Raw genomic sequence first — 22,208 nt, forward strand, 5'->3', positions numbered from 1 at the left:
CAAATTACCATGTGATAACTAGCCAAAATGGTCATGGATTTCTTATGTGCTTTTCTTGTTCTGTCCATTAGTACTAAGCAGCGCTACGACAAACAGTACTTTTCTGGCTAGCTAGCGAATCCAGAAGTACAATTTCAGGAAGGTTGTATGTATCATAACAAGCTAGGTACTACTTTCATTGGCAGTTTCATGTAATCAAAACAGGTTGTTAATTTTGGTTTCTTTTTAGTTTATGCAGCTAACTAGAGTTCACACAATTATGGATGTGTTTTATGAATGCGAATGGCAGTCATACCTGTTGTACATCATCAATATTTGCATGGCTAGTAGTTTGATATCTGAAGAAAGGAAAGAAAAAGAAATGAACTTTTTCAATCATGTTATATTTTTTGTTTTCTTATCGGCATTATTTCTCAGGAAATGTCATTTCATGATAAAATTAGCTCCACTGAACTCCATTTCCTAAGACATATTGTGTTGTGAGCTGAATGTATTGTCTCATGCCTAGTGCCATGTAGCCATTACGACAGGAGAGGTTATGCATCTGAGCAGATCCATCCAGTGAGCCCTGATAAACATCATTTTAAACACATTTCTTTTGTCAACTGGACTATCCACAATGCCCTCCATATTCATTCATGCCCTTAAATAAATAAGAACAAAAAAAATTTAATAGCACTGCAGAAATTCAGATTGTATAAACCTAATAACTTTTAATACAGAAGAAATTAGGGGTCACATTAATTCAACCTTCAAGCAATCTTTGAAGTAAATTCTGACTAAACAAATCTACACTAACATTCTGTTTATTGCTTAAAGCTTCTGGAACTATAAAGAGGCATCCAAAGGGTTCCTGTTTCCCTGTGGAATTAAAGGTGGTAACACAGAGAAGAGATTCATCAGTAGCACACACTAACACGGCTAGGTTCAGACAGCTTTCTGAGGATGGTCTGAAGGTCCAAACTGACTGTACTGAAGGTATTTTTTTTTAAAAAAGCTATGTACTACTTTGTACTGTAGTATCCATTATTAAGAAATTTAAGGCTACTGATACATTGGTAACCCTGCCAGGGAGAGGATGCATATGCATGTCTATCTTGCCACCATAGACTGCAGGACAAGTGGTTCAGGGGACAACCACAACTCCAAAGGCAATAGCTGGAGACAAACAAACAATCCTTAACAAACTGGAATTTTCAGGTTACGGTGTCAAAATAAAACCTTTGAAAGTTGCATGCAAGTAAATTTCATTCATAGCTAGATTGCAAGAAAGCTGCCTCTTTTTAAGGCATGCCACTAAAACAAACGACCAAACTATTTTAGAATGACAAGTGGAATCATGTCTTATGGTCAGACGAAATGAGATTTTTGTATATAAAAGCGCTTTAAAGAGCTTTATGCTTGGCAAGAAAACTTAAAGCTTATGCTGAAAAATAACCCATGCCATTATGGAGTATGGGGCTTGGGGTTGTTTTACATCTACCGGTCATGGAGCCCTTATAAATATATACTGATGGAGTTACAAAACAGGACATTTTGGGCAAAACCTTGCTCCCACTGCCAAGAAGCTCAAACTTAGACAGACCAGCATTACAACAATCAAAAGCACTTGTCCAAATCTACAAAGAAATAGGTAACTGAGCACAAAATAAATGTTCTCAACTGAACCCAGCCCTCAATCCAGTTGCACAGAAAAGCAATTCATTAATGAAAAACCAAAAGACCTGAAGCATCCAAAGCGGTTCTGCCAGGGAGAAAGAGTAAAACTCAATTCAGATGTGCCAGAACCACATGAAACACTTCAGGAAGCATCTTGTCAGTATAATCCATGACAGAAGAGGATTCATAAAATACCAATTAAAGTGATGTGAATGAATGGTACCCTTTTATTTTCTGGAATAATCACCAGTATTTGTTAATATGACTTTGCTCTGTGCAATGCTACTGATTACAGTACAACATTTTAAGGCAAAAATATATCTAATATGCACATTATTTTATAGAAAGCATATTTAGTCAGGCTATAATAAATATGGGGCGGCTATACATGATTAACTTCCCTAGGTGTAACTTACAGCTGACCTACACAAAATCAAAGATTTTGGTTCGTAATTCTGTCAATCAAAGCCATCAGACATGTTAAACAACAATATGTGCAGCTCTACAGACACAACTATACAAGGTTTTGGATAGAAAGTCTGTTCAAAGGGCAAGTTTCCTTTTATTTAGCCTCAGCACTGGCTGTTTCAGGACAAGGAAAACTTCATGAATACAGCATTGTCACACGTTTAACTTCTACTGTGGACAGATGCAAAAACATTCACTTGCACAGCAGGTCATTTTTAAAACAGAAGAAAAAATACACAAAAACGACCTTGTCATCCTGGAAAATCGGTATTTGGTAAAATTTAATAAATAAACTTCAACAAATCACCTCATTAAGGAAAATATGCATAAATGCGTATGTATGTGCATGCTACATACAGTAAAACCTTGCATTTTCAGCATGTGCACCAAACAACTTCACAGAAATGCACTGAGTTCAAATGAGAAAAAAAGCTGTGGGGAAAACAAAACCAAGCATGGAACACTAGGCTTGATTATAGGCTTTCACAGTTCGGCAAAAAGAAAACAAGCAAGAAACTAAAGGCAAAAGGACCCATTTCCCTTTTAAACCACATTTAAACACATCAACTTTAATGGGCGGGGGCAGTGCAGGTCCTGAATCCCTGGTAATCCCAGAATGCATCACGACTGCCGATCATCCTCAGGAAGCACCGTGAATCAAATCACATTCAAGCAAAAGTTACAGGAAAAAAAATAAAACAGTTAAAACTACAAAAGAATCCGTCACAACTGAAAGGGAATCAAAAAGCCGGGTTTATGGATGCTGTCTTTAATCTAAAATGAGAAGTATAAACAAACCCACAGAAGCAGGAGTTTGGCTGTGCCTGCTCTGTGTAAAATGCTGAGTCACTCTCCAGCCTTCAGTGTATCAAGCAGCTTTCACTCCATGCTGCCACCCAGCGCCCTCTGGAGGCATTCAAAAAACACTGCCCAACCCAAACTCACAAACAAGGTAATACATTCTTTTTTTGACTTTCAACACAATGAAATAACAACAGCTAAAAAATATCTGCAAGTTCAACACAAAAGGGACAGTAAAAACAGCTGTATTTCTCTTCAGTGCCACAGAGGACAGCTACACTTCCGTGTCAATTGCCTTTGTGCAGACAGGAGCTCAGGTTTGAGAGAGAAGGAAGTTGCTATTTCTTCCAGATCGTGTAGAAAACCCACCTGAAATGGTTAGTTAAGGACAAGCAGCATACAAAGCACTAATCCAATGTGTGCACCACCGTACACTCACAAACACAAGCGCACACATGCACACAGAGCCACTCTTAAACACTGACTCACAACTCACATACGCATGGGGCGAAAGGAATGGGCTCTCTCCCCAAAAGGATACAGCTCCATGTACGATGGGACACACACTACCTCCTTGGAGAAGTCTACTGGATTGCTAAGCTTCTCCAGCTGCTCTTCATACTGACTCAGGGCCTCTGTCAGGTTGACACAGTTCCCCTAGATACAGTAGAAAACATGGCAGTGAACAGTAGAGAACACTTTATTTACAGAATTTAACCCATACTGGAACCGCTCTGACTGTCAACACTTCAGAGGCCAGGAGCATCCAGAATGCTTCAGATTTTCACTATTCTTAGGTATATGGCTGGTATATGCACAGTATGTATGCTGGAGAGTTGAGCCAAGGATGATAAACACCTCAGTGTTGAGCTAAGTATGATAAACTCTTCATTACTGAGACAGACACGTTATACTACTGAATACCGAGGCAGATATGATACACGACTCAGCACTGAGACTGATATAGAACACACCTGAACAGTGCGATAGGTATGGTTAAAGTACCTGCATGCTATGACAGGTATAGCACACCCATGAACAGTGGAAAAGGTACGGTCCACACCTGACCGCTGTCATAGGTATGGTATACACCATGCTGCACTGACAGGTCTCCCACTTACCTGTGTGAAGTACTTCCCACTGGGTCTCAAAACTTTGATTGACAGGTCCAGAATCAGCCGTAGAAACTCCCAAGTGGAATCTGACAGAAGACAAGGTGAACTTAAGATGACTTTAGATGCCAGACTGCCCTTCCATCCCACTTAGTGTGATCGGACAGACGTTGGCCACAATGAAGCGCCAAATTTCTTACTCTGAAATGGATGTTTGCTCAATGTTGTCGTGTTATTCAATGGTACAGACATCCCATGTCTGACATCTGTTTTAAGGACCTACAATGTTACCTAACACTTGATGCCATATATCCATACAGAGATCCAGTCAATACCTAAGCGCATCATTAATGAAACGACCACAATGTACGATTTTGACCAGGCCTGAAATTTCAGCCTGCTGAATTCACAGCCTAGCCCAACCCATTTATGTTAATTAAATTGTACTTTAGGCACTTGTAATTTATTTCGTTCTGTTTTATAGTGTTAACTTTGATGACAGAGACAAAACTGGAGACTAGCTCATGCTCAGATTAATGAACACATGAGAGCTTCTTCTGTGTTTTAGCACATCAACAGTGGATCTCTTTAAGATGCTTGCTGCCCTCCATCCCCGCAACTGCCCATCCCAACTGCATCCTCTGTCTATCTAAGCCCCTATGTGGTGGAAAAGAGCTTCCTTCTGTGGCCAGAACAGCGGAATCGCTAGTAACATTCCGTCACAGGCTGTACCTCATTTCCCTCAATCTCCTGTTCCTTTTTAATGTAATTTTAATATGTTGTGGTTTTGTCACATTGTATGTGGTACTTCTCCATTTTACAAAGTTGGAATCATATAAGTTATTTGCGTAATAACATAACAGATTTTGCATTTCACTCGGGCATTAAAACATGAACACACCCATGTTTTGAATAAGCCTTTTTTGTTTCCTTGTTTTTTTTTTTTTTTACATTTCATGCTGTTTTGTTAAATGCACTTTGGAAGTCACTCTAGATAAGAACTTCTCCTAAATGACACAATGTAATATAATCTCAGTCTTGAACATTTATTTAATCAATTTATATTTCAATAAACCTGCTAGATAAAAATATAATTGAAACGTAGGTCATCAACTAGGGGTTACCTGCATATTATTTTGCATCAAAGACTCCGTTTGTAACAGCAAATACTGCACCAATATCTTAACTGCCTGTCAATTTAAATCACATTAATAGTATCTTTTTAGTATAGCACCGTGGGAGGCTATACTAAAAAGGCTAGGTCATCCATGGTCAGTATATCACTGAACAGGAATTCTTTCTGCCATTGTCTTTCTACTTTCTGCTGTCTTTCTACTGTTGCACTTTGTAAGTATTAAGCATATTTTGCCCTGAACAAACAGCACATCACCACATCAAATACCTCAGCCATTCACCAATGCAACACATTCTTCTGATAAAAGTTCCTTCGGCAGTGAGAATCTGACATACAATTTGTTTAACAGGCTGATGTAAAAGAATAAAACATGCAAGGGTTTTTTAGCAATAAAATTTTATCACGATAAAGCAATAGCAATATAGCGTATAAAGTTTTGCTCTACCAGGCAAATGTCCAGGAAGAGAGGACAGACTGTGTGTTACCTTCTTCTGGTGCTGTAGAGATGGGAACTGCAGTGAGGTCATTGATGACGTAATCAAACGTCTTCCCTTCTTCGGCAAACTTCTTCAGCAAAGGGACACAGTCCTGTACTAACACCTGGCAGTGAGTGAGAGAGAGAGGATAAAGCACGAGTAGACAGAGGGAAGAAGGACAGAGAATGACATGGTGAGAGAAGAGACGCTGACATCAGTAGCTGTATGAGCCTCTCTTCTCTCTCTCTGCCTCCTCTTCCTCCACAGGCCCCCCCATCCTGCCGTACCTCATAGCAGTCTCCCTTCAGATTGTCCAGGACGTTTCCGCAAGTCTTCCTCATGTGCTTTCGACACCCGTCAATCACCAGCTGGTCAATGTGGGCACAGAGTCAAGGATCAACCTACACTGGGAAATGGCCTGGCGCACTGTGGGATGCTGGACTGAAACAGTAACGTTACAGACGGAGGGTCCAGGGGTCAGGTGAGGTGGCGCACTAAAAGGATATCTCTACCATGGTGATCATCTTTGGCTTCAACTTGACGGCCTCAAAGAGGATGCCCCCGTCGCCGCCCCCCAGGATCAGCACCTCCTTCCCTGCGTATTGCTCCTTCCCGCTCCCCATGATTGCCTGTGTGTACGCCAGGTCGCTCTCCGCTAGGTCTGCCAGAGAGCACAAGAGACAGAAGTCTAAAGTCAGCTCAAGTGGGCTTTCCTCTGCCATTAAAACGTCTGGAGCTCTCCTTGAGCCTCTAATAAATACAGAAGATGTGGCACTATGGAGAGTCCACTGTCCTTAACACAGGTCCACAATGCTCTCCAGAGACTAGTCTCTTCCCCTAGAGGGAGAGACTAACAACTCTGATTAACTGTGAGAGGAGAGAAACTTTCAGGTCTGATTAACTGTGAAAGAGAGGGAGACTCACAGATCTAAATGTAAGAAGGAAGAAAACTTTTAGCTATAATTAACTGTGAAATGGAAGGAGATGTTCAGCTGTAATTCACTGCTAAAGGGGGGTTAGATTATCTGTGAGAGTGGAGACACAGTTCTAACTGTGAGGGAAAAGACTCACAGCTGTAATTAACTGTGTGAAAGAGGGGGGAGACTCACAGCTGTAATTAACTGTGTGAAAGAAGGGGGAGACTCACAGCTGTAATTAACTGTGTGAAAGGGGGGAGACAAACAATTGTAATTAACTGTGGAAAAAGAGGGGGGAGACTCACAGTTATAATTAACTGTGTGCCGGAAGAGGGAGACTCACAGCTGTAATTAACTGTAACAGAAGGGGAAACTCACAGCTGTAATCAATTAAAGTTAAAGAGGTAGAGACCAACATCTGTGATTAACGGAGAGTGTGCAAGGGTGTGCAAAGCCATAATGGACTATGAAAGACGGAGAACCTCACAGCTGTATTCAACTGTGTGAACAACAGAGAGACTCACTGACGTCTCCATTGAGGATGAGGATGTTCCCAAACTGGCGGGAGTGTAGGATTTTGATGTTCTGATAGGCGGAGTCCTCCTCGTACACGACCTCATCGATGTCATACTCCACCAGTCTGCCGTCGGCTGTGGGCCAGTAGCGGTCCACCTCCGACCCGCGCTGCAGTGCTGGGAGCCTGGGGATTCGCAGATCGCAAGGGCACACCGAGACAGACGCACAGGGAGGCAACTGTCACAGCTGCTGTGCAGATATGGATACTGCACTCACACGCTCAGACACACAGCACTCCTCATTGCGCACGGAGGGACACTGGCCACCAACACTGCAATGACTAAGCATGGACACACCCGCATTTGCAGTTGCACATACACAAACGGGTGCAGCCACTGCTGCTGATACCGCAGAGCACAGGTAAGCTTTTGACTGAGGGTGACTTTCAGTTTAAGAAGCGCCTTTCCCACCTTTCCTCCATCCACACACAGCAAACCTCCCTCTTTCCTCCCTCTGCTTGTACAACTCTGTCTCACCCTTAACACACATTCTCTAACACCCCTGTACACTCCCCGTCCTAAACACGCAGTGCTTCAAACTTTTGTTTATGAACTTCACTGACATCTGAATTTATCTCATTTTGGAGAGAGGAGGCAGTAAGAAAAGCAGAGCGGCAGTTCAGTTCTGACCTCTTCATCGTCCTGATGTTCCCATGTAGCACAGATTTCAGCTTCTTTTCCAGTGCGTTCAGCAGCTGAGAGAAAAGAGAAAAGCCAGGGGACAGGTGACGCTGGTGAGTGCCTGACATTGCTGGGTCTACAGATCACACTCCAGGCTGCCATAACTGGAATACCTACATGGTCAACTTGCCCAAGGTTGTCTGCCTCGTAGCACTGCAGGTCAAGGGTCACCAGCCCATGGGAGTGACACCGTAGAACAACAAACCTAAAGAGGAGTAATAGGGTAGAAAAGAGAGTATTATGAGATTACAGGTATTATTGCATACCACTTCAAAATACTGCAAATCTCATAGGGGAAATAGTAAATACTGTTGCTTAATGAAGTTTTTAAACATTCCTACGAAAGAAAATCTACTGTAGTTGTTATAACTTCAAGCAGGTTATTTGTTAACTAGACTAGCAAGTTCATTCTTTCCATATGACTGGCTATGTTACTTACTGTGGTGTGTTATTTGGTGTTAGCATTGCAGACATACCATTCTGCAGCCTTTGTTCACCAAGTATCTTAAGTTAAGAGGGGATGAGCTTGGTTAATACTTGTCTGAATTTCCACAAAAAAGCAATATGAGTATTGGGGCTGAAGACACCATGTGCTACCACTCTCCCATCATTTAAAACAAATCAACATTGAGTTGCTGCTGAAAGTGATACTAGATGTCCTTACTGGCCCATCAGTAATAATCTTCCTTCAAATACAAGTGAAAGCCCAATGCTCCAATGACTGGGACACTGTGCTGTGAGAGCTACTGACTTGGAAATAAAACTATTAACTACTTTCCTTACTGTGTCTGGTCATCAAATATTCCAAAGTGCCTCAAAGGCAGTAGTGTGCCCTAATGACCTGACTAAATCCCTCTTGCTCTCTGAAGATGACCAACTGTTGAGAGGACGCATAACGTGGGTGTGTCTTCTTCCAACACACACCCACCCACCCTGTCCAACTTCATCAACAGGTCCCAGACCTGGTCCCCCCAGGGCTGGATGGAAACAGTACTGAATGTTGGACCTGCTCAAAGCAAACTGTTTACTCCATAAAAGCTAAGCGCTGTGAAACAGTGATTCATCCAGGCTTAGCCCCTAACAAAGGCCCGCGCAGCTGTGTTTACCTCACGCCGCACAGAAAACAGGAAGTAAACCCTAAATCCCTTAAATCAGAGAGACAAAGCCCTTTATAATGGCAGGCCACAGAACGGGTCCTGCAGCTCAGCCTAGGCCATTGTTGGACGGAGGAAACACTTAACCAGGCAATCCAGTGCCCTCCTGGTGGACATGTGACACCAGGAGAGTATTAGGCGAGCGGAGTGCCAGCATTTTTAAGGGCAGAGCTTTCAGCCACAGTCTCAGGGGGCCAAGCGTTCACATCATCATCGTCATCATCATCATCATCATTATTCCAAAACTCTTCAACTCAATGAGAAATACTGAGCTGACATTTCCTAAGAGCAAAGATTCCCCTTCAAAGGTTCCCTAAGAATGTTCAGCAAAGAGCTGAACCTTTGTCACATTGTCAATGCATTTATAGTACATAATCTTCAAAACCAATCCATGTAATAGGAACCAGGAGAGAGGATGTTAAAGATGTCATGGATCTAATGCTCAGCATCAGCATTTAATACACAGGCATTCCTTGATTGCTTGTATAAAGATGCGAGGAGACAAACTGGTGGTAGGAATCTACATCACATATATATCACGGTCACTTTAATTAAACATTACTTTATGGGTATAAGTAATCATTGAACATTAGGTGTATTATCACTCTTCACATGTATTGAATTTAAAGAACAATAAATCTCCCAATTCCACTAAACAGAATGATCACGCCGATATGATAACCTGTTCTGCTGGTGTGTGTACTGGTGTAATGATCACTTGCTTTGACAGATTAGTCATTATTTTTATTTTGCAGGGAATATAGATTAGATTATCAACTATTCATTATTATCTATTTAATTAAATCACATGCCATTGCATAATGTACATTTACATTCATTCATTCATGCATCCAAAGCAACTTACAAGTGAGGCAGAGTACAACACAATCGAAAGCCATACAAGGAGTCACAATATTAGAAGTGCTGCATGACCAAGTTTCAATAGTTGGCTAGACAAGTTACAAGCTAACTGGTAGAGACACAAGTGCATTAAACCATTAATTCTTTTAAGAAAATTAGAAATTGCTTGAGGTATACAATGAATGTACGTAAACCATGAACTTGTTGAACATTCAAGCTGACATAATTTTATACAGAGACTAGTAATAAAATAATAATAACCTCCCAGTAACCCACTTCCTAAGATGGTGCACACAGCTGTACGCATACACTTATCAATGCAAAGTTACACACCTGCACACACACTGATGTAGGGCACAGTGTACGACACAAAGTAACTCCACTGGTTAAGACAGTGTAGCCTCTAACCTGTCTGTTAATGCAAACAGAGGAGCTAAAACCTTCACCACTGCAACTGAAAAAATCTAGTAACGAATGCTGGACTACTTAAACTCAACCTGGATTCGCCCTACCTGAGGAACCCCGACTGGGCCTATGGACCAAGGCAACAAGAACCATTACAGCAGCATCCTCAACTGAAAAAGACAGAAAACTGTGATGGCCAAGGTTGGTGGTGAAAGTGATGCTGGGACACACACCTGCCATTTTTGCCAATGAAGGTTGCCAAGTAGCCATGGCCTTCTGTGTTGTGAACAGTCTCTGTCATTTCTTGTTCCTGAAAAATTGACTGCAGTCCATGCACAGTCGCGGAGCAGTCAGCTGCAGAGGGAGAGAGACAGAGAGAGAGAGAGAGAAACACAGTGAAAACATCATCTGTAAACTATAGACGACCTGCAAATAAGCCCTAACACAGTTCCCGAGTTCTTTCATCAACTCTGTCACACTGGTTCATTTCTTCATACATGGTGGCACTGACCTCCAGCTTTCATCCTGGCTTTGACTTAAATACGCTAGCAAAGGTACACGAGGCAGCGTGGCACTAGTGGTTTGGAAGCCAGTTTTGTAACCAGAAAGCAGATATAATTTCCAAGACGGGACACCTCCAGCATAAGTGGTTAAAGGGTGGCAATGTAGCATAGCAGTAAGGAGCTGGGCTCATTACTGAAAGGTTGCTGGTTCGATTCTCTGCAGAGGCACTGCTGCTCTAACCATGGGCAAGGTACTTAACCCAGAATTGCCTCAGTAAATATCCAGCTATATAAATGGATAACATGTAAAAACTGTAACCTATATAAGTCACTCTGAATAAGAGCGCCTGCTAAATGATAATAATGTAATATAAAGTGGAGGCCTGGTCACAAAGCAAATTTTGATGTTTTACGGTGTGCATTGAGTATAACTGATTGCGCATTCTGAACCACATCCTGCATGTCTAGAATCCAAACCTTCCTCCTCTAGTTCACTACTCCTGAAGAGTATATGGGAGAATAAAAACCTGTCTTAAAGTGCAGCAATTTCCACCTATATATATATTCCGCCTATATATATTCATTTCCCCTTCCCTATTGTGATCTTGTTCCCCTTTTATGTAATGTTTATATATTGTACTCGATTGTACTCCTATTTGAAAATGTGGTTATCAAAAATCTGCACTGCATCACAATAATTAACAATTATAGACTCCCTTGTTTTAATTCACTGCATCAGTTTGCTTTCAGACTTCATCAACAGCTGAGCAAGCCTAATATTCTGGTAAATGGCAAAATGCCCCAGGATTCATTTTGAGAGAAGAATTATGGGTGCTACAGTGTACATTTACTGATATGCAGCTTAGAAGTGTAAGAGGAAGAGGAAGCAAGCTGCAGCAGTACTGAGCCGAGGTTATACTTAAGATGAGGGAATTAGGACAACAGGACAAGGCTGGGCAGGGCAACTGCTTAAACAGTCACCCAACCCACAACCCCCTGGAAAAGAACACCACCAATCAGGGCAGTGTCACGCCCTGGAGTAGGAGAAGAACCTTCTAGAGAAAAGCTGTTTAGGAAAATGATTACTTTCTAAAAGGCAGCTGGGATATTACTGATTTAAGTAGGAATGTTTATGAATATCTGTACCTGCACAGGCCACCTAATAGACTCTGGAACTTTCAATCAAACTTACAATACAAATGTTTTTTTTTTTCCAAATTTTGATTCAAACTCTGTGATCATTCATACAAATCTTTCTTTATGTGGTAGTTAGTCAGATGAACCAGTGATTGTCCTGACAAGCTGGCAATCTAATTCCACTTGAGAATTAATTCATCAGCAGCAAAATATTACAGTGAATAAAGCTACCTACATTTTAGCTGGATCCTGCAAGCCACACATCTGTATGGTAACATTAGCAACATTACAAGGGTATATTATTAGTTAAGAGTCTAGCTAGCCAGGAATATAACAGTACAACTACAGCTGACAGGTAAAACAGTGGCGTTTGCTACTACTTCTGGCTATTTAGTTAGCTACCCAGGCAGACATTATCTGAGTACTTTTCACATACTAAGTGCACTTCTCAAGAAACCTACATTTTCCATCCTTATTATGGTGCTTCTCACATCACATCTTCACACTTAGGTGGTTTGACACCCAAAATATGTGTCTACATTTTTAAACTGGTAGTAGAGCCAGCTATCTAAATATGCATTGTAACAGACACTGCAAATGGTAGTTAACTACCTCTCAGACTAAAAGTAGCAAATTAGCTGTCACCTTGTCAAGTGTAATTTTCCTGCGGTAGAAGAATTTGCATCACACTGTCATATGCTGCTTGTGATTGGACAAGAGAATGTACAGAAATTACCAACACAAGATTTCACAACTGGAAAAACGAGAGAGGGGCCCCGCCATTGACACAGCCTACAAAATCAGCATAAACTGTACTGAAAGGGGCATGTATTTGGGCATCTTGCATTTTACAAGGGTTCTTTGACTGAGACAGTAGAGGCCATAATAATCTTATTTATCTGTGTAAAATAAATACCTGAAAGAATGGCTAGTGACTCTGCAAGTTTTACTCTCCAACTTTAACCCATCCGGGCTGACAGGTGTTAATTTTGAATCTTGTGCTGCAGTAAGGACATGCCATTTCTGAATAAACAGATAGACAAGCATTTTCTTGCAAGGGAAGCACAGATTTAGCTACTGTACTGCTAGACTGTACTACTAGCCAGCAAGCTGGGTGAATCATGGCAAAAATGACAGAATTCAGAAAGAGGTATGGGAGAAAGAGAAATTCCTAATGAGGAGTTTAACTTAACATACCTGGCCACTTGTGTTCAATTAAAAGTTGGCATCAAAGCAGCCAGCTAGCCATAGATCTGACTACCCAGTTTATCCACTGTAACATAGTTGTGTCTAACTTTTTAGCTCATACTACATTAGCTACCTGCCACTGTAAAAATGCAGCAGTTTGCTGATGATGCAAATTTCCTCTTGAGTTATTTAACTAACAAATTAGCTGATACGATTCGGGTTCAACATTAAGATTTGCTCCTCTAGTTCATTACTCCTGAAGAGTATATGGGAGAATAAAAACCCGCCTTAAAATGCAGCAATTTACACCAATATATATATATATATATATGTATATTTTCATTTCCCCTTCCCTATTGTGATCTACCCAGTTTATCCACGATAACATAGTTGTGTCTAACTTTTTAGCTCATACTACATTAGCTACCTGCCACTGTAAAAATGCAGCAGTTTGCTGATGATGCAAATTTCCTCTTGAGTTATTTAACTAACAAATTAGCTGATACGATTTGGGTTCAACATTAAGATTGAATGTTGACTTGCTTGGTCAGACAAGGGGGTCAGAAATCTACTTGTCCAAACCAATATTATACTTGCCCAGATATGGCATGGTTTGACTGCAATAAAAATGGGAAAAAAAATTGACTTGGCATAACTTTGAATACCTCTGTGTTTGCTTTGCTATTCATACCCCCCTGGGGTTTTTATGACTGTCTGCTTTAGCTGTACAAACTGTACTCAAAAAATATTAACGTCATTTTGAATTATTTCCTTTAAAAACTGGTTAAACAACTGTAGCTGCACTCACCCCATCCTGATGAGACGTGGGTGAGGGGATGTCTGGTTCCAAACCGGAGACCTCAAGTCTCACATCAGGGTCCACGCTGAGCCACTGCCACTGCCCAATCTGCATGACCTCCCTGCACCACACTGCTTCAGCAGGTCGAGAAATATAAAAATGTACAAACTCCACCTTTTCCGAGAGAAGACTTCGCTTTACCTACTACAGGTATCTGGCTAGCAGCTAGGTAGCAAGCTGGCCGACTGTTAGCAGGAAATTCATTTACTTGCATGTGGCTAACAATAATGATTGAGGTTACATTTGTTAGTTAGATAGTTCTTGTTTCAGACACATCTTGCTAGCAATTTTATATGCTGTAAACACATATTTGCAGAATGATGTCAGCACTAATCTACTGCAGCAGGTGAGTCAATCAGGTCAGATTGGGCAGTGACAGTGGTTCCACTTTTTTTTCAGGAGCTTCTTCACAAGCTGTAGCTACATTCTCAGAAACTGCATTAGTTGCCTCAGCGAGCGGACAGAAACCAAAGATCTTGTCAACCGAAATGCTGTATTTGCCCTGAATCACCACTTTCCTGGTTACTGGCCAATTTTACTAGCCAGACACATGTAATTTCTTTCCCTATGCAAGTGAGCAAGCTAGATGACAATTTCTAATGGTGGTAGCTAGCAAGATAAAGTTAAATTCCATGACATAAACAATCCTACTCCCCCACCTTACGTAGCATTCAAATTCAGATCTTGGCACAATCCACAGTCTCTTGACTGCACCACAGAATGTGCTGAATCCTCTCATACTGGAGAGTCACACTACTTTACAGTATCCTACATCGTAGGCTACTCACAGTACAGTACACTTCCACCAATCACAGCCAAGATTTATACCAATCAGTGTCCAGTGTTTGAGCGTATTAAGAGTAAAGCAAAGGGTCCAAGCTCCATTATTAAAAGAACACACACAATACTTCGTGTGCTTACATTTATTATAAAGTAAAGGGACACGGAAATCTTAATGTACTGGTTTCGTAGAAAAAGTTAGCAGTTTCTCCATAAAAGTCAATCTTAAAGTGGCGGAGCTCTCTTCGCCATATTGGTTTCTGAAACACATATCCTCGGTCACCCCATCCGGCAGTACGTCTAGCACCCACCCGCCCCCCACCCTCTGAGGAGATGTCAAAACAGCCCCGCGTCAACGCAAGGGTGCAGTGCAGTGGTGCACACGTACAGGTGCATAGAATTCAGCCACGGCGATGCGGCATTTATATGTATAGCTAGCTAACGCTCGCCCGTGCATTCGAGGTCAAAGGCACCATCACCTAACTGAGACGATATGTACCTTTAGGTCGTACTGAAATTTACAATACATCTTGAAAACGATATGTATTAAGGGAGAACAACTTAAAAACGACACAACAGAGAGAAATGGGAAAAAATGACACTTGCTTCAGAATTCACATATGCGAGGAAGCAATAATTGGGGGTAACAATACTGGATAGCTAGATGCAGAGCAGTTGCGTTTCACGTGCAATGCACGTGTCGGTATTGTAAATTTACTTAGAGTAATGTGATGATACGGCTGGTGGTCATACAATGATACCAGACAACGGGGTCACCAAAATCGACTGAGCTAGATGGCTAATTGTAACGAATGACATCAAATATCATCTTATAACAGCACAACACTGTTAACCAGCTACCTAACACTGCTGTATCTTGATATTCACAACCGTCCATAGTAGCCAGTGTGCATTTCTAAAAATAAATATTAGCTAGCTAGCTAGCCGGTCGGCTAATAGACACATCAACGTTGTTTCCTTGAATCAGCCAGCTAACAAATTTAGACGGGCTAGAATAATTTGCAAATATGCGTACACTGGATGTAGGATCCATAGCAAAAAAAAAAAGAGTTGTGCAGACCACACTCCGCAAACTAGCGAAAGAAACTCAGTTTATCTACTGAAGCTACACAGTGCCGTTAGGTAGCAAGCTATCAGCAGCAGCTAGTCAATTGCCTGAAATCCCACACTGAGGCAACGACGCAGAGGACAAGCCCCCTGGATAGATTAGCAGCGGAAGGTCAAATTCTCGCCGCTCCCGTGCTGATTTACTAAACATAGATATTGCATAAGCACAATCAATAGCTACATGGGGACTTACTACAGCCTTCCCTGCTGTGAGAAGCAAAAGGTTACGGACAGCACATAGACTATAAACTTACTAGATCTACCATAATAAAACGTAAAGGCCAGCTTCATGCTTAAAACTGCCGCAGTCTCCCGACGGAGGCCCGCCGTCTGCAGCTGAATGTGGCCCGCGCTTCCTTTTTGCACGTATGAGCAAAATGTAGTGTTTACCTGGCGCAGAGAGGCTGAAGTCGAGAGTGTAATGTCGCACGGCCATGATGAGGTGCAACCGTCAGCCATGCCTGGTATAGGCAAACCGTGTGAAACCGCGCGAGCCTACGGGACAACAGAAAGATACCGGAGGTGCGCTCGTGCTGCTTCTCGTGGACTCGGGGGTGGGAGGGGAGGTGAGCAGAAAAGGGGGAGGATCTGGCCACTGCTGCTCAGGGGCTGGGGGAGGGCGCTGTAGTGTCTGAACGCCAGCAGCACGCAAGTGCCGTTCCGTTAAAGACCCATGGCTACGATTGTGTAACTCGCTAACCGCGATTACTTGCTGGGACTCTTCTTGTTACGTTTTAAACTTTCGTAATAATTCTAAGCGGAAGCCTATTCATTAACATTTGGAAAAGAATATATCTGCCAGATCTGTCATTTTGCAGAGCAGGGCATTTAAGCAGCAGCCGTTTGGGGTGTCAATATTTGACTTTTTTTTTTAATGAACAGGTATTTTTGAACCAGTCAACGCGACATATTGTACTCTTGGCAGTGACACAGTGTACAGAATAATGGTATTTTTCAGCCTTGACCTGAGTAATTTGTAATCATCTTAAAATATTTTTCAGGCTCTTGTGAATGTTTGTTTTGTCTTGATCATTATCTGTGTCCCATTCCTATGCATTGCTTACATACAGATATGCAGACATAATGGTGCTTCTGTATCTTTTGTAGATATGGAAGGAGGGACAGAATGAGAGTCCCAGCAGTAATATGCACTGTCCCAAAAGGAATACAACATGATGAAAAAGACCTCAGAGTGCTGGTATACCTAATCAGGAGAGATTCAGCATCCTTACAGATCTAACAGAGATGCTATTTGACCATCTCCGAGTAGCTCCACACAAAGAGATCTCACATAGGTCATGACAATCAGTACCCTGTTGCACTAACCACAGCTAACCAAGCCATTATCGCTTGGATATTGCATTGGTCTAAGCCCCCACATGATATGAGGAAACCGAACGTTTTCTTGCAAAACTCTCCCGTTTTGCCCCAGGACAGGGTGGGTTTGAAAAACCATGAGGTATGCTATGGAATGGAACCAGACTGGACAACGGTCATGCTTTAAATATCATACATACCACACAATCACACAGAGAATGTGTAAACACTACTGGGGAATTTTTAAGCATTGTTGCTCTTGATTAAAGCAACAGCAAGTTATTTTCATTTTCAAAATGCAGTTAATATGGCAGCCATGAATTTCCATGCTTCTGTGCCTACTGGCTAGTATGAAAGTATGTTACTTGGAACACAGCCTAAGGGGCATTTATGACCTTTGACCCTGGGAGACTCCTGGGGGGGGGGGGGGTACCGGCTCATCTGGAGTTGAAAGTACACTTTCATTTTGCTTATTATATTTAACAGTCTTTTCCATTCTGTAAATCATTTAAACATTTGAACAATTTATTCTTAAAACCAGGTTGTTTTGACATGGAAACAAAAGCTTAATAGCACTTCAGATTCACATGATGTTTACAGAGAGGGTTCAACATGTTAAAATACCTCATACAAAGTGTGATAGTCTGCACAATCCATGATGAGGAAATGCCTGCTCTATTACACTTCTGTCTGAGACTTACACACCCTGGAATACAAAACCACTCAGAGACATTCAGATAAATACCTCACATACAAAAATAAACCCTTTAAAAGTTTAGTTTAGTTTAGTTTAACAGATTAATATAACTCTTGTTTTGTTATTGCCAACTAATACACATTTCTGTTTGTGCAAGAAGGAAGAATACCAAGTTTTAGGAGAGTAAAGCACACACTTTCACAAGAGCCAGTTGGAAAACTGCAACACTGAAATGCCAGCATGGGTTCCCTCAAATACTGTATGTACACACTGCACCAGCAAACAAGATAAACACCTTGCTATTTTCATAAAAAACTCTGTATTAACAAAAGGACTGTATACACATATACTGCACTATACATATTTAATTGCAGTGTAAATATTCATAAGTAGATTAAGTGATTCCAATGTCTGATGCCACAAGGCCCCCTCTTCAGAATTATTCTCACAAAGAGGAACATAGAGACAGATGGCAGAATTGCTTTCTTAACTCTGATAACCTGCAACAGTGTCAACTTGTACACTGCTAGTTGTCAATTGCCAAGGTAATAAAGGCTTTGGAAGTGTCATCATACATTGTCCATTAGAGGCCCCTGAAAGCTTGTCACATCATAACTTTATGTTTGGAATGAAAAATGTTGTGTGCACATTGATAGCAGGTCAAAGTGATGGGGTCTTTCCTGATGTACTGCTCTTGAAAGAGAAGAGGTTTGCATTCATCAGACTGCACTGGGAGACTGAGATTGAGCAAGGGTCCGTTCAGATGGACTGTGGAGTTAAATCGGGCAAAGTCTCTCTTTGACCCTTTCACAGTCACCGCAGCACCACCAAGGGAATGGGAAAGTTCTTGGGTCTCTCATTGGTTGAACTTGGTGCAACATCGCTTGCCTCTTCTGCAGTAAGTGATGACCTTCACACCGTATGGTCCATAATTCACCTCTGTGTATTTCTCCTGATTGGAAAGGTCAGTGCTTTATGAATGGTTTAAAACATGAACTAGGAAGCTTTGTGGGTTCTTGTAACCATACAAATGGTTTTCTGGAGTGATCCAATATAACATGTTGGGTCTCCACGTAAGACTCATCAGATCTATGATCTCCGAAACACTTGTTTAAAAAGGAAAGACATGTTTTCAGTGGTATTTTCTGAAGGCACTGTAGGGGTCAGACATGCACTGAAAAAGAGCTGAGGTGGAATCTTGTGGGCAGTTTATTGTTCAGGTGTCATACTGGCAATCTGATCAAGGGGTTAGTGTATCAGGTGATCTCAGGCAAGAAGTGGCCTCCATATAATTGTACCAAAGCACTTTTTATCGGCTGTCTTTATGAGTGTGAGCTACAAAGACCAAAGAGCAGGCGTGTTTCATTCAGTCAGGTGAGAGACCTGCCAGGCATGGGGACATGCAGTATTCACACACAGTACAGAGGATCTTATTCTGTTATGAAACTAGATCCATCCTCACTGCCATGTCAATGATTGTGTGTTTGTGAGATGGGGAAGTCTCAGAGCACAATGCCTCTGTGCAGGGCAGATGGGCTTTTAGTCCAGGTACCGACAGCACAGTATCAGCATGTCTCTCTGTGTTTTTCCATCAAGACTTCTCCCTCTGGGGCAGAATGATGAAGAACCGGCAGTGTGGGTTCACTCTTCTGAAGCCATGTTCCTCTGATATTTCCCACAGGCTAATCTCAGTATCTTGATGGTGGCTTTGTGTCAGAGAGCTGTACGTCCTGCCAAGAGAAAAGAGGTGTGAGGGGTAAGTGGACACTAGGTATGAGGCCACACACACACTCATACACACACACACGCACGTACACACACACACACACATGCACGCACACATGCAGCACATGTATAGCACACGTACACACAAACATAGCATACATAAGCAGTCTATGTGTTCCCTCAGTACATGCATTTCGTTCTCCGATCACAGGGTGGCACGGTGTCACTCAGATTTAACTAAAATGTTAAAAACAGTAAGTATACCGTTGTAAAGTATACCTCATTTCAGCAGTGCAATCCTTATTATTTTATTTGTAGACACTAATTGAGGAATACACTTCAATAGCCGTTTATTGCAATCATTTTATCATAATTTGATGAGATGAGATGATTTTACACTGAAGTGATGTACAGTAGTTACTTTTCTATTTTTAATTTTTGAGGGGAATCTTTGACCTAGGTCTCTACCAGTGTGCTGAATTTTACAGTGGATTGGCTCAGTGCCTGGGGGCATTTACATTCAGTGACTTTGTGGGCGTACATTATAGTTCTGATACACTGTGCTCAGAGCAGCCTGCCCCACTGCAGCATTTTCATTCACAAGCTAGTCATTTCTGATTTTGTGGTTTTCTGTAGGCTGACTCAGGAGCTGGTCAAAGCATCTGTGGCTGGGACTCAGAGGAGTGAATGTTTTGGAACAGTGACCTTGCACATTCAAAGTACTGAGAATGTTTGTTCACAAAGAATGATTCCTTCATGAACTGTGCGCTGCAAGGGGCTTGATATAGTCATGAGTGTGAAACAGAGGGTGGACCTCTCACTGTGATTGTGCACTGTGCTGCAGCTGGTGGTATGTTCTCTTCCGCTCCTAGAAAATGCTTGCCCTTGGGTTTGTCAATCTTAACTTCCTCTCCTTACCCTGAGTGTGGGTGGTGTAGAAACAGAAGGAGGCAAAGTCTACAGATTTAAATACTGGGTGTACAGGAGTACATAACCTCACTCTCTCATTTGCCTCTCTCCAGTAGTCTCCACTGTCTCCACTCCTTCAATACAATGTACTTTTTAAAGTAAATGTTATTTTGTGGATTAGGTTTGGCAACTGGTGGGGGACACGTGATTTATAAGCATGGATACGTGAGACACCGAATGTTGCATGCGCGGCATACAGGACACTGCGTTTGAGTGTGTCTGAGTGTTTTGCCCATGAGGGGAGAGGAGAGTGGAGACCATCAGTGATGACAGACAGACAATTGGACGGGCAGACGGACCTTGAGCGCGCTCTGCAGGATTTGCAGGCGGTGAAGCTTGTCATTGAGCTGTGCGTTGTTGCAGCGTCGCGTGAAGGAACGCTTGTACTCCAGTTTGGTAGAGAGCCTGCGCTCGCCCACGGGTGACAGGCTCACCCGTTCCAGCGCCCGGTACAGGTCCTGTAGGGAGTCTGCGTGCTGCCTGTCTTCTCGCTCAATGCCTTATGGGGGAGCAAGAGAGCAAGGTTTAGAAATCACATTCGGGCCGGGGCTCTGTAAATGCTCACCCATTCACCTGTCTTGCTGTTTTACATACCAATAGAACAAGAGTTCAGGAGGACAAAAAACAGCATACACAGTGACCTAGCAAAAGAGAGGACAACTCCTGTAGAATATAGTTAAGTGTATCATAAATCACTTTCATCTTTAACAGAGCATGAAACAGAGAAAAGCAGAAGCTTTCCTTTCTCAAATAAAACAGCAAGAAATTTAAACTGCTCACTGTTACAGCAGCAACTCTAATCCTTCTCAGAGACACACAACAGCTCTTGACTCCTTATAGACACACATACCAGCTCTGGCCTCTTCTAGATGTACACTATATGGCCAAAAGTATGTGGACACCTAACCATCATACCTGTATGAGCTTATTGGACATCCCATTCTAAAACCATGGGCATTAATATGGAGTTTCCCCCCCTTTGCAGCTATAACATCCCCCACTCTTCTGGGAAGGCTTTCCACAAGATTTTGGAGTGTGTCTGTAGGAATTTGCGCCCATTCAGCCCAGGGGCATTTCTAGCTTTTGAAAATACCAGGGGCTAAGTCAAGTTTGCCTGGGGCTTATCTTTTTTTTTTTTTGAAGGGAGATCGGCATCGGTAGGTTGGGGAAGTTATATCTACCATATAAACACCTCCTTTTTCAGGACAAAAATATTCGGGGCTAGGCTTAAAATATTCGGGGCTATAGCCCCGAATGATCAGACCTAACAACGCCACTGATTCGGCCAAAAGCATTTGTGAGGTCAGGCACTGATGTTGGACAAGCAGGCCTGGCTCGCAATCAGTATTCTAATTCATCCCAAAGGTGTTCAATGGGGTTGAGGTCAGGGCTCTGTGCAGGCCACTGGAGTTCATCCACACCAAAGTCGTCAAACCATGTCTTTATGGACGTTGCTTTGTGCACGGGGGCACAGTCATGCTGGAACAGGAAAGGGTCTTCCCCAGACTGTTGCCACAAAGTTGGAAGCATACAATTGTCTAAAATGTCTTTGTATGCTGTAGGATTAATGTTACCCTTCACTGGAACTAAGGGGCCTAGCCCAAACCCTGAAAAACAGCCCCAGACCATTATCCCTCCTCCACCAAACTTTACAGTAGGCA

The 22,208-nt window shown here is 42.2% G+C and overlaps 2 protein-coding genes across 2 annotated transcripts in view; both read right to left on the reverse strand.

Annotated features, from left to right (window-relative positions):
• Positions 1 to 2,434: 2,434 nt before the first annotated feature.
• On the reverse strand, positions 2,435 to 16,388 carry sms (spermine synthase). Its single transcript, XM_036524803.1, has 11 exons — positions 16,230 to 16,388; positions 10,478 to 10,598; positions 7,942 to 8,029; positions 7,774 to 7,838; positions 7,093 to 7,268; positions 6,158 to 6,312; positions 5,939 to 6,028; positions 5,661 to 5,775; positions 4,050 to 4,129; positions 3,470 to 3,585; positions 2,435 to 3,297 (listed from the first exon to the last, which is right to left on the reverse strand). The coding sequence occupies exons 1-11, from the start codon at positions 16,273 to 16,275 to the stop codon at positions 3,267 to 3,269; spliced, it is 1,083 nt and encodes a 360-aa protein (XP_036380696.1). The 5' UTR covers positions 16,276 to 16,388; the 3' UTR covers positions 2,435 to 3,266.
• A 1,781-nt stretch (positions 16,389 to 18,169) lies between these two features.
• The window catches only part of LOC118775189 (connector enhancer of kinase suppressor of ras 2-like), a 48,987-nt gene continuing 44,948 nt past the window's right edge, over positions 18,170 to 22,208 (reverse strand). Inside the window, exons 21-22 of the mRNA XM_036524954.1 lie at positions 20,847 to 21,046; positions 18,170 to 19,583 (exon numbers count right to left, since the gene is read on the reverse strand). Of these exons, the coding sequence (XP_036380847.1) occupies positions 19,542 to 19,583; positions 20,847 to 21,046 (242 nt within the window). The 3' untranslated portion in view covers positions 18,170 to 19,541. The remainder of the gene's footprint in view (positions 19,584 to 20,846; positions 21,047 to 22,208) is intronic.

This window comes from Megalops cyprinoides, chromosome 3, assembly GCF_013368585.1.
Source record: "Megalops cyprinoides isolate fMegCyp1 chromosome 3, fMegCyp1.pri, whole genome shotgun sequence".
NCBI classification, from domain to species: domain Eukaryota; kingdom Metazoa; phylum Chordata; class Actinopteri; order Elopiformes; family Megalopidae; genus Megalops; species Megalops cyprinoides.

Bases quoted from the DNA above. Each gene is read 5' to 3' on its own strand.
- sms (XM_036524803.1), bottom strand. From the start codon at position 16,275: ATGGCCGTGCGACATTACACTCTCGACTTCAGCCTCTCTGCGCCAG. The intron at 5,776-5,938 runs GTACGGCAGGAT...ACTCACTGCCAG, and splicing joins TGAAGGGAGACTGCTATGAG to GTGTTAGTACAGGACTGTGT. The intron at 3,298-3,469 runs GTATCCTTTTGG...TAACCATTTCAG, and splicing joins GTCCCATCGTACATGGAGCT to GTGGGTTTTCTACACGATCT.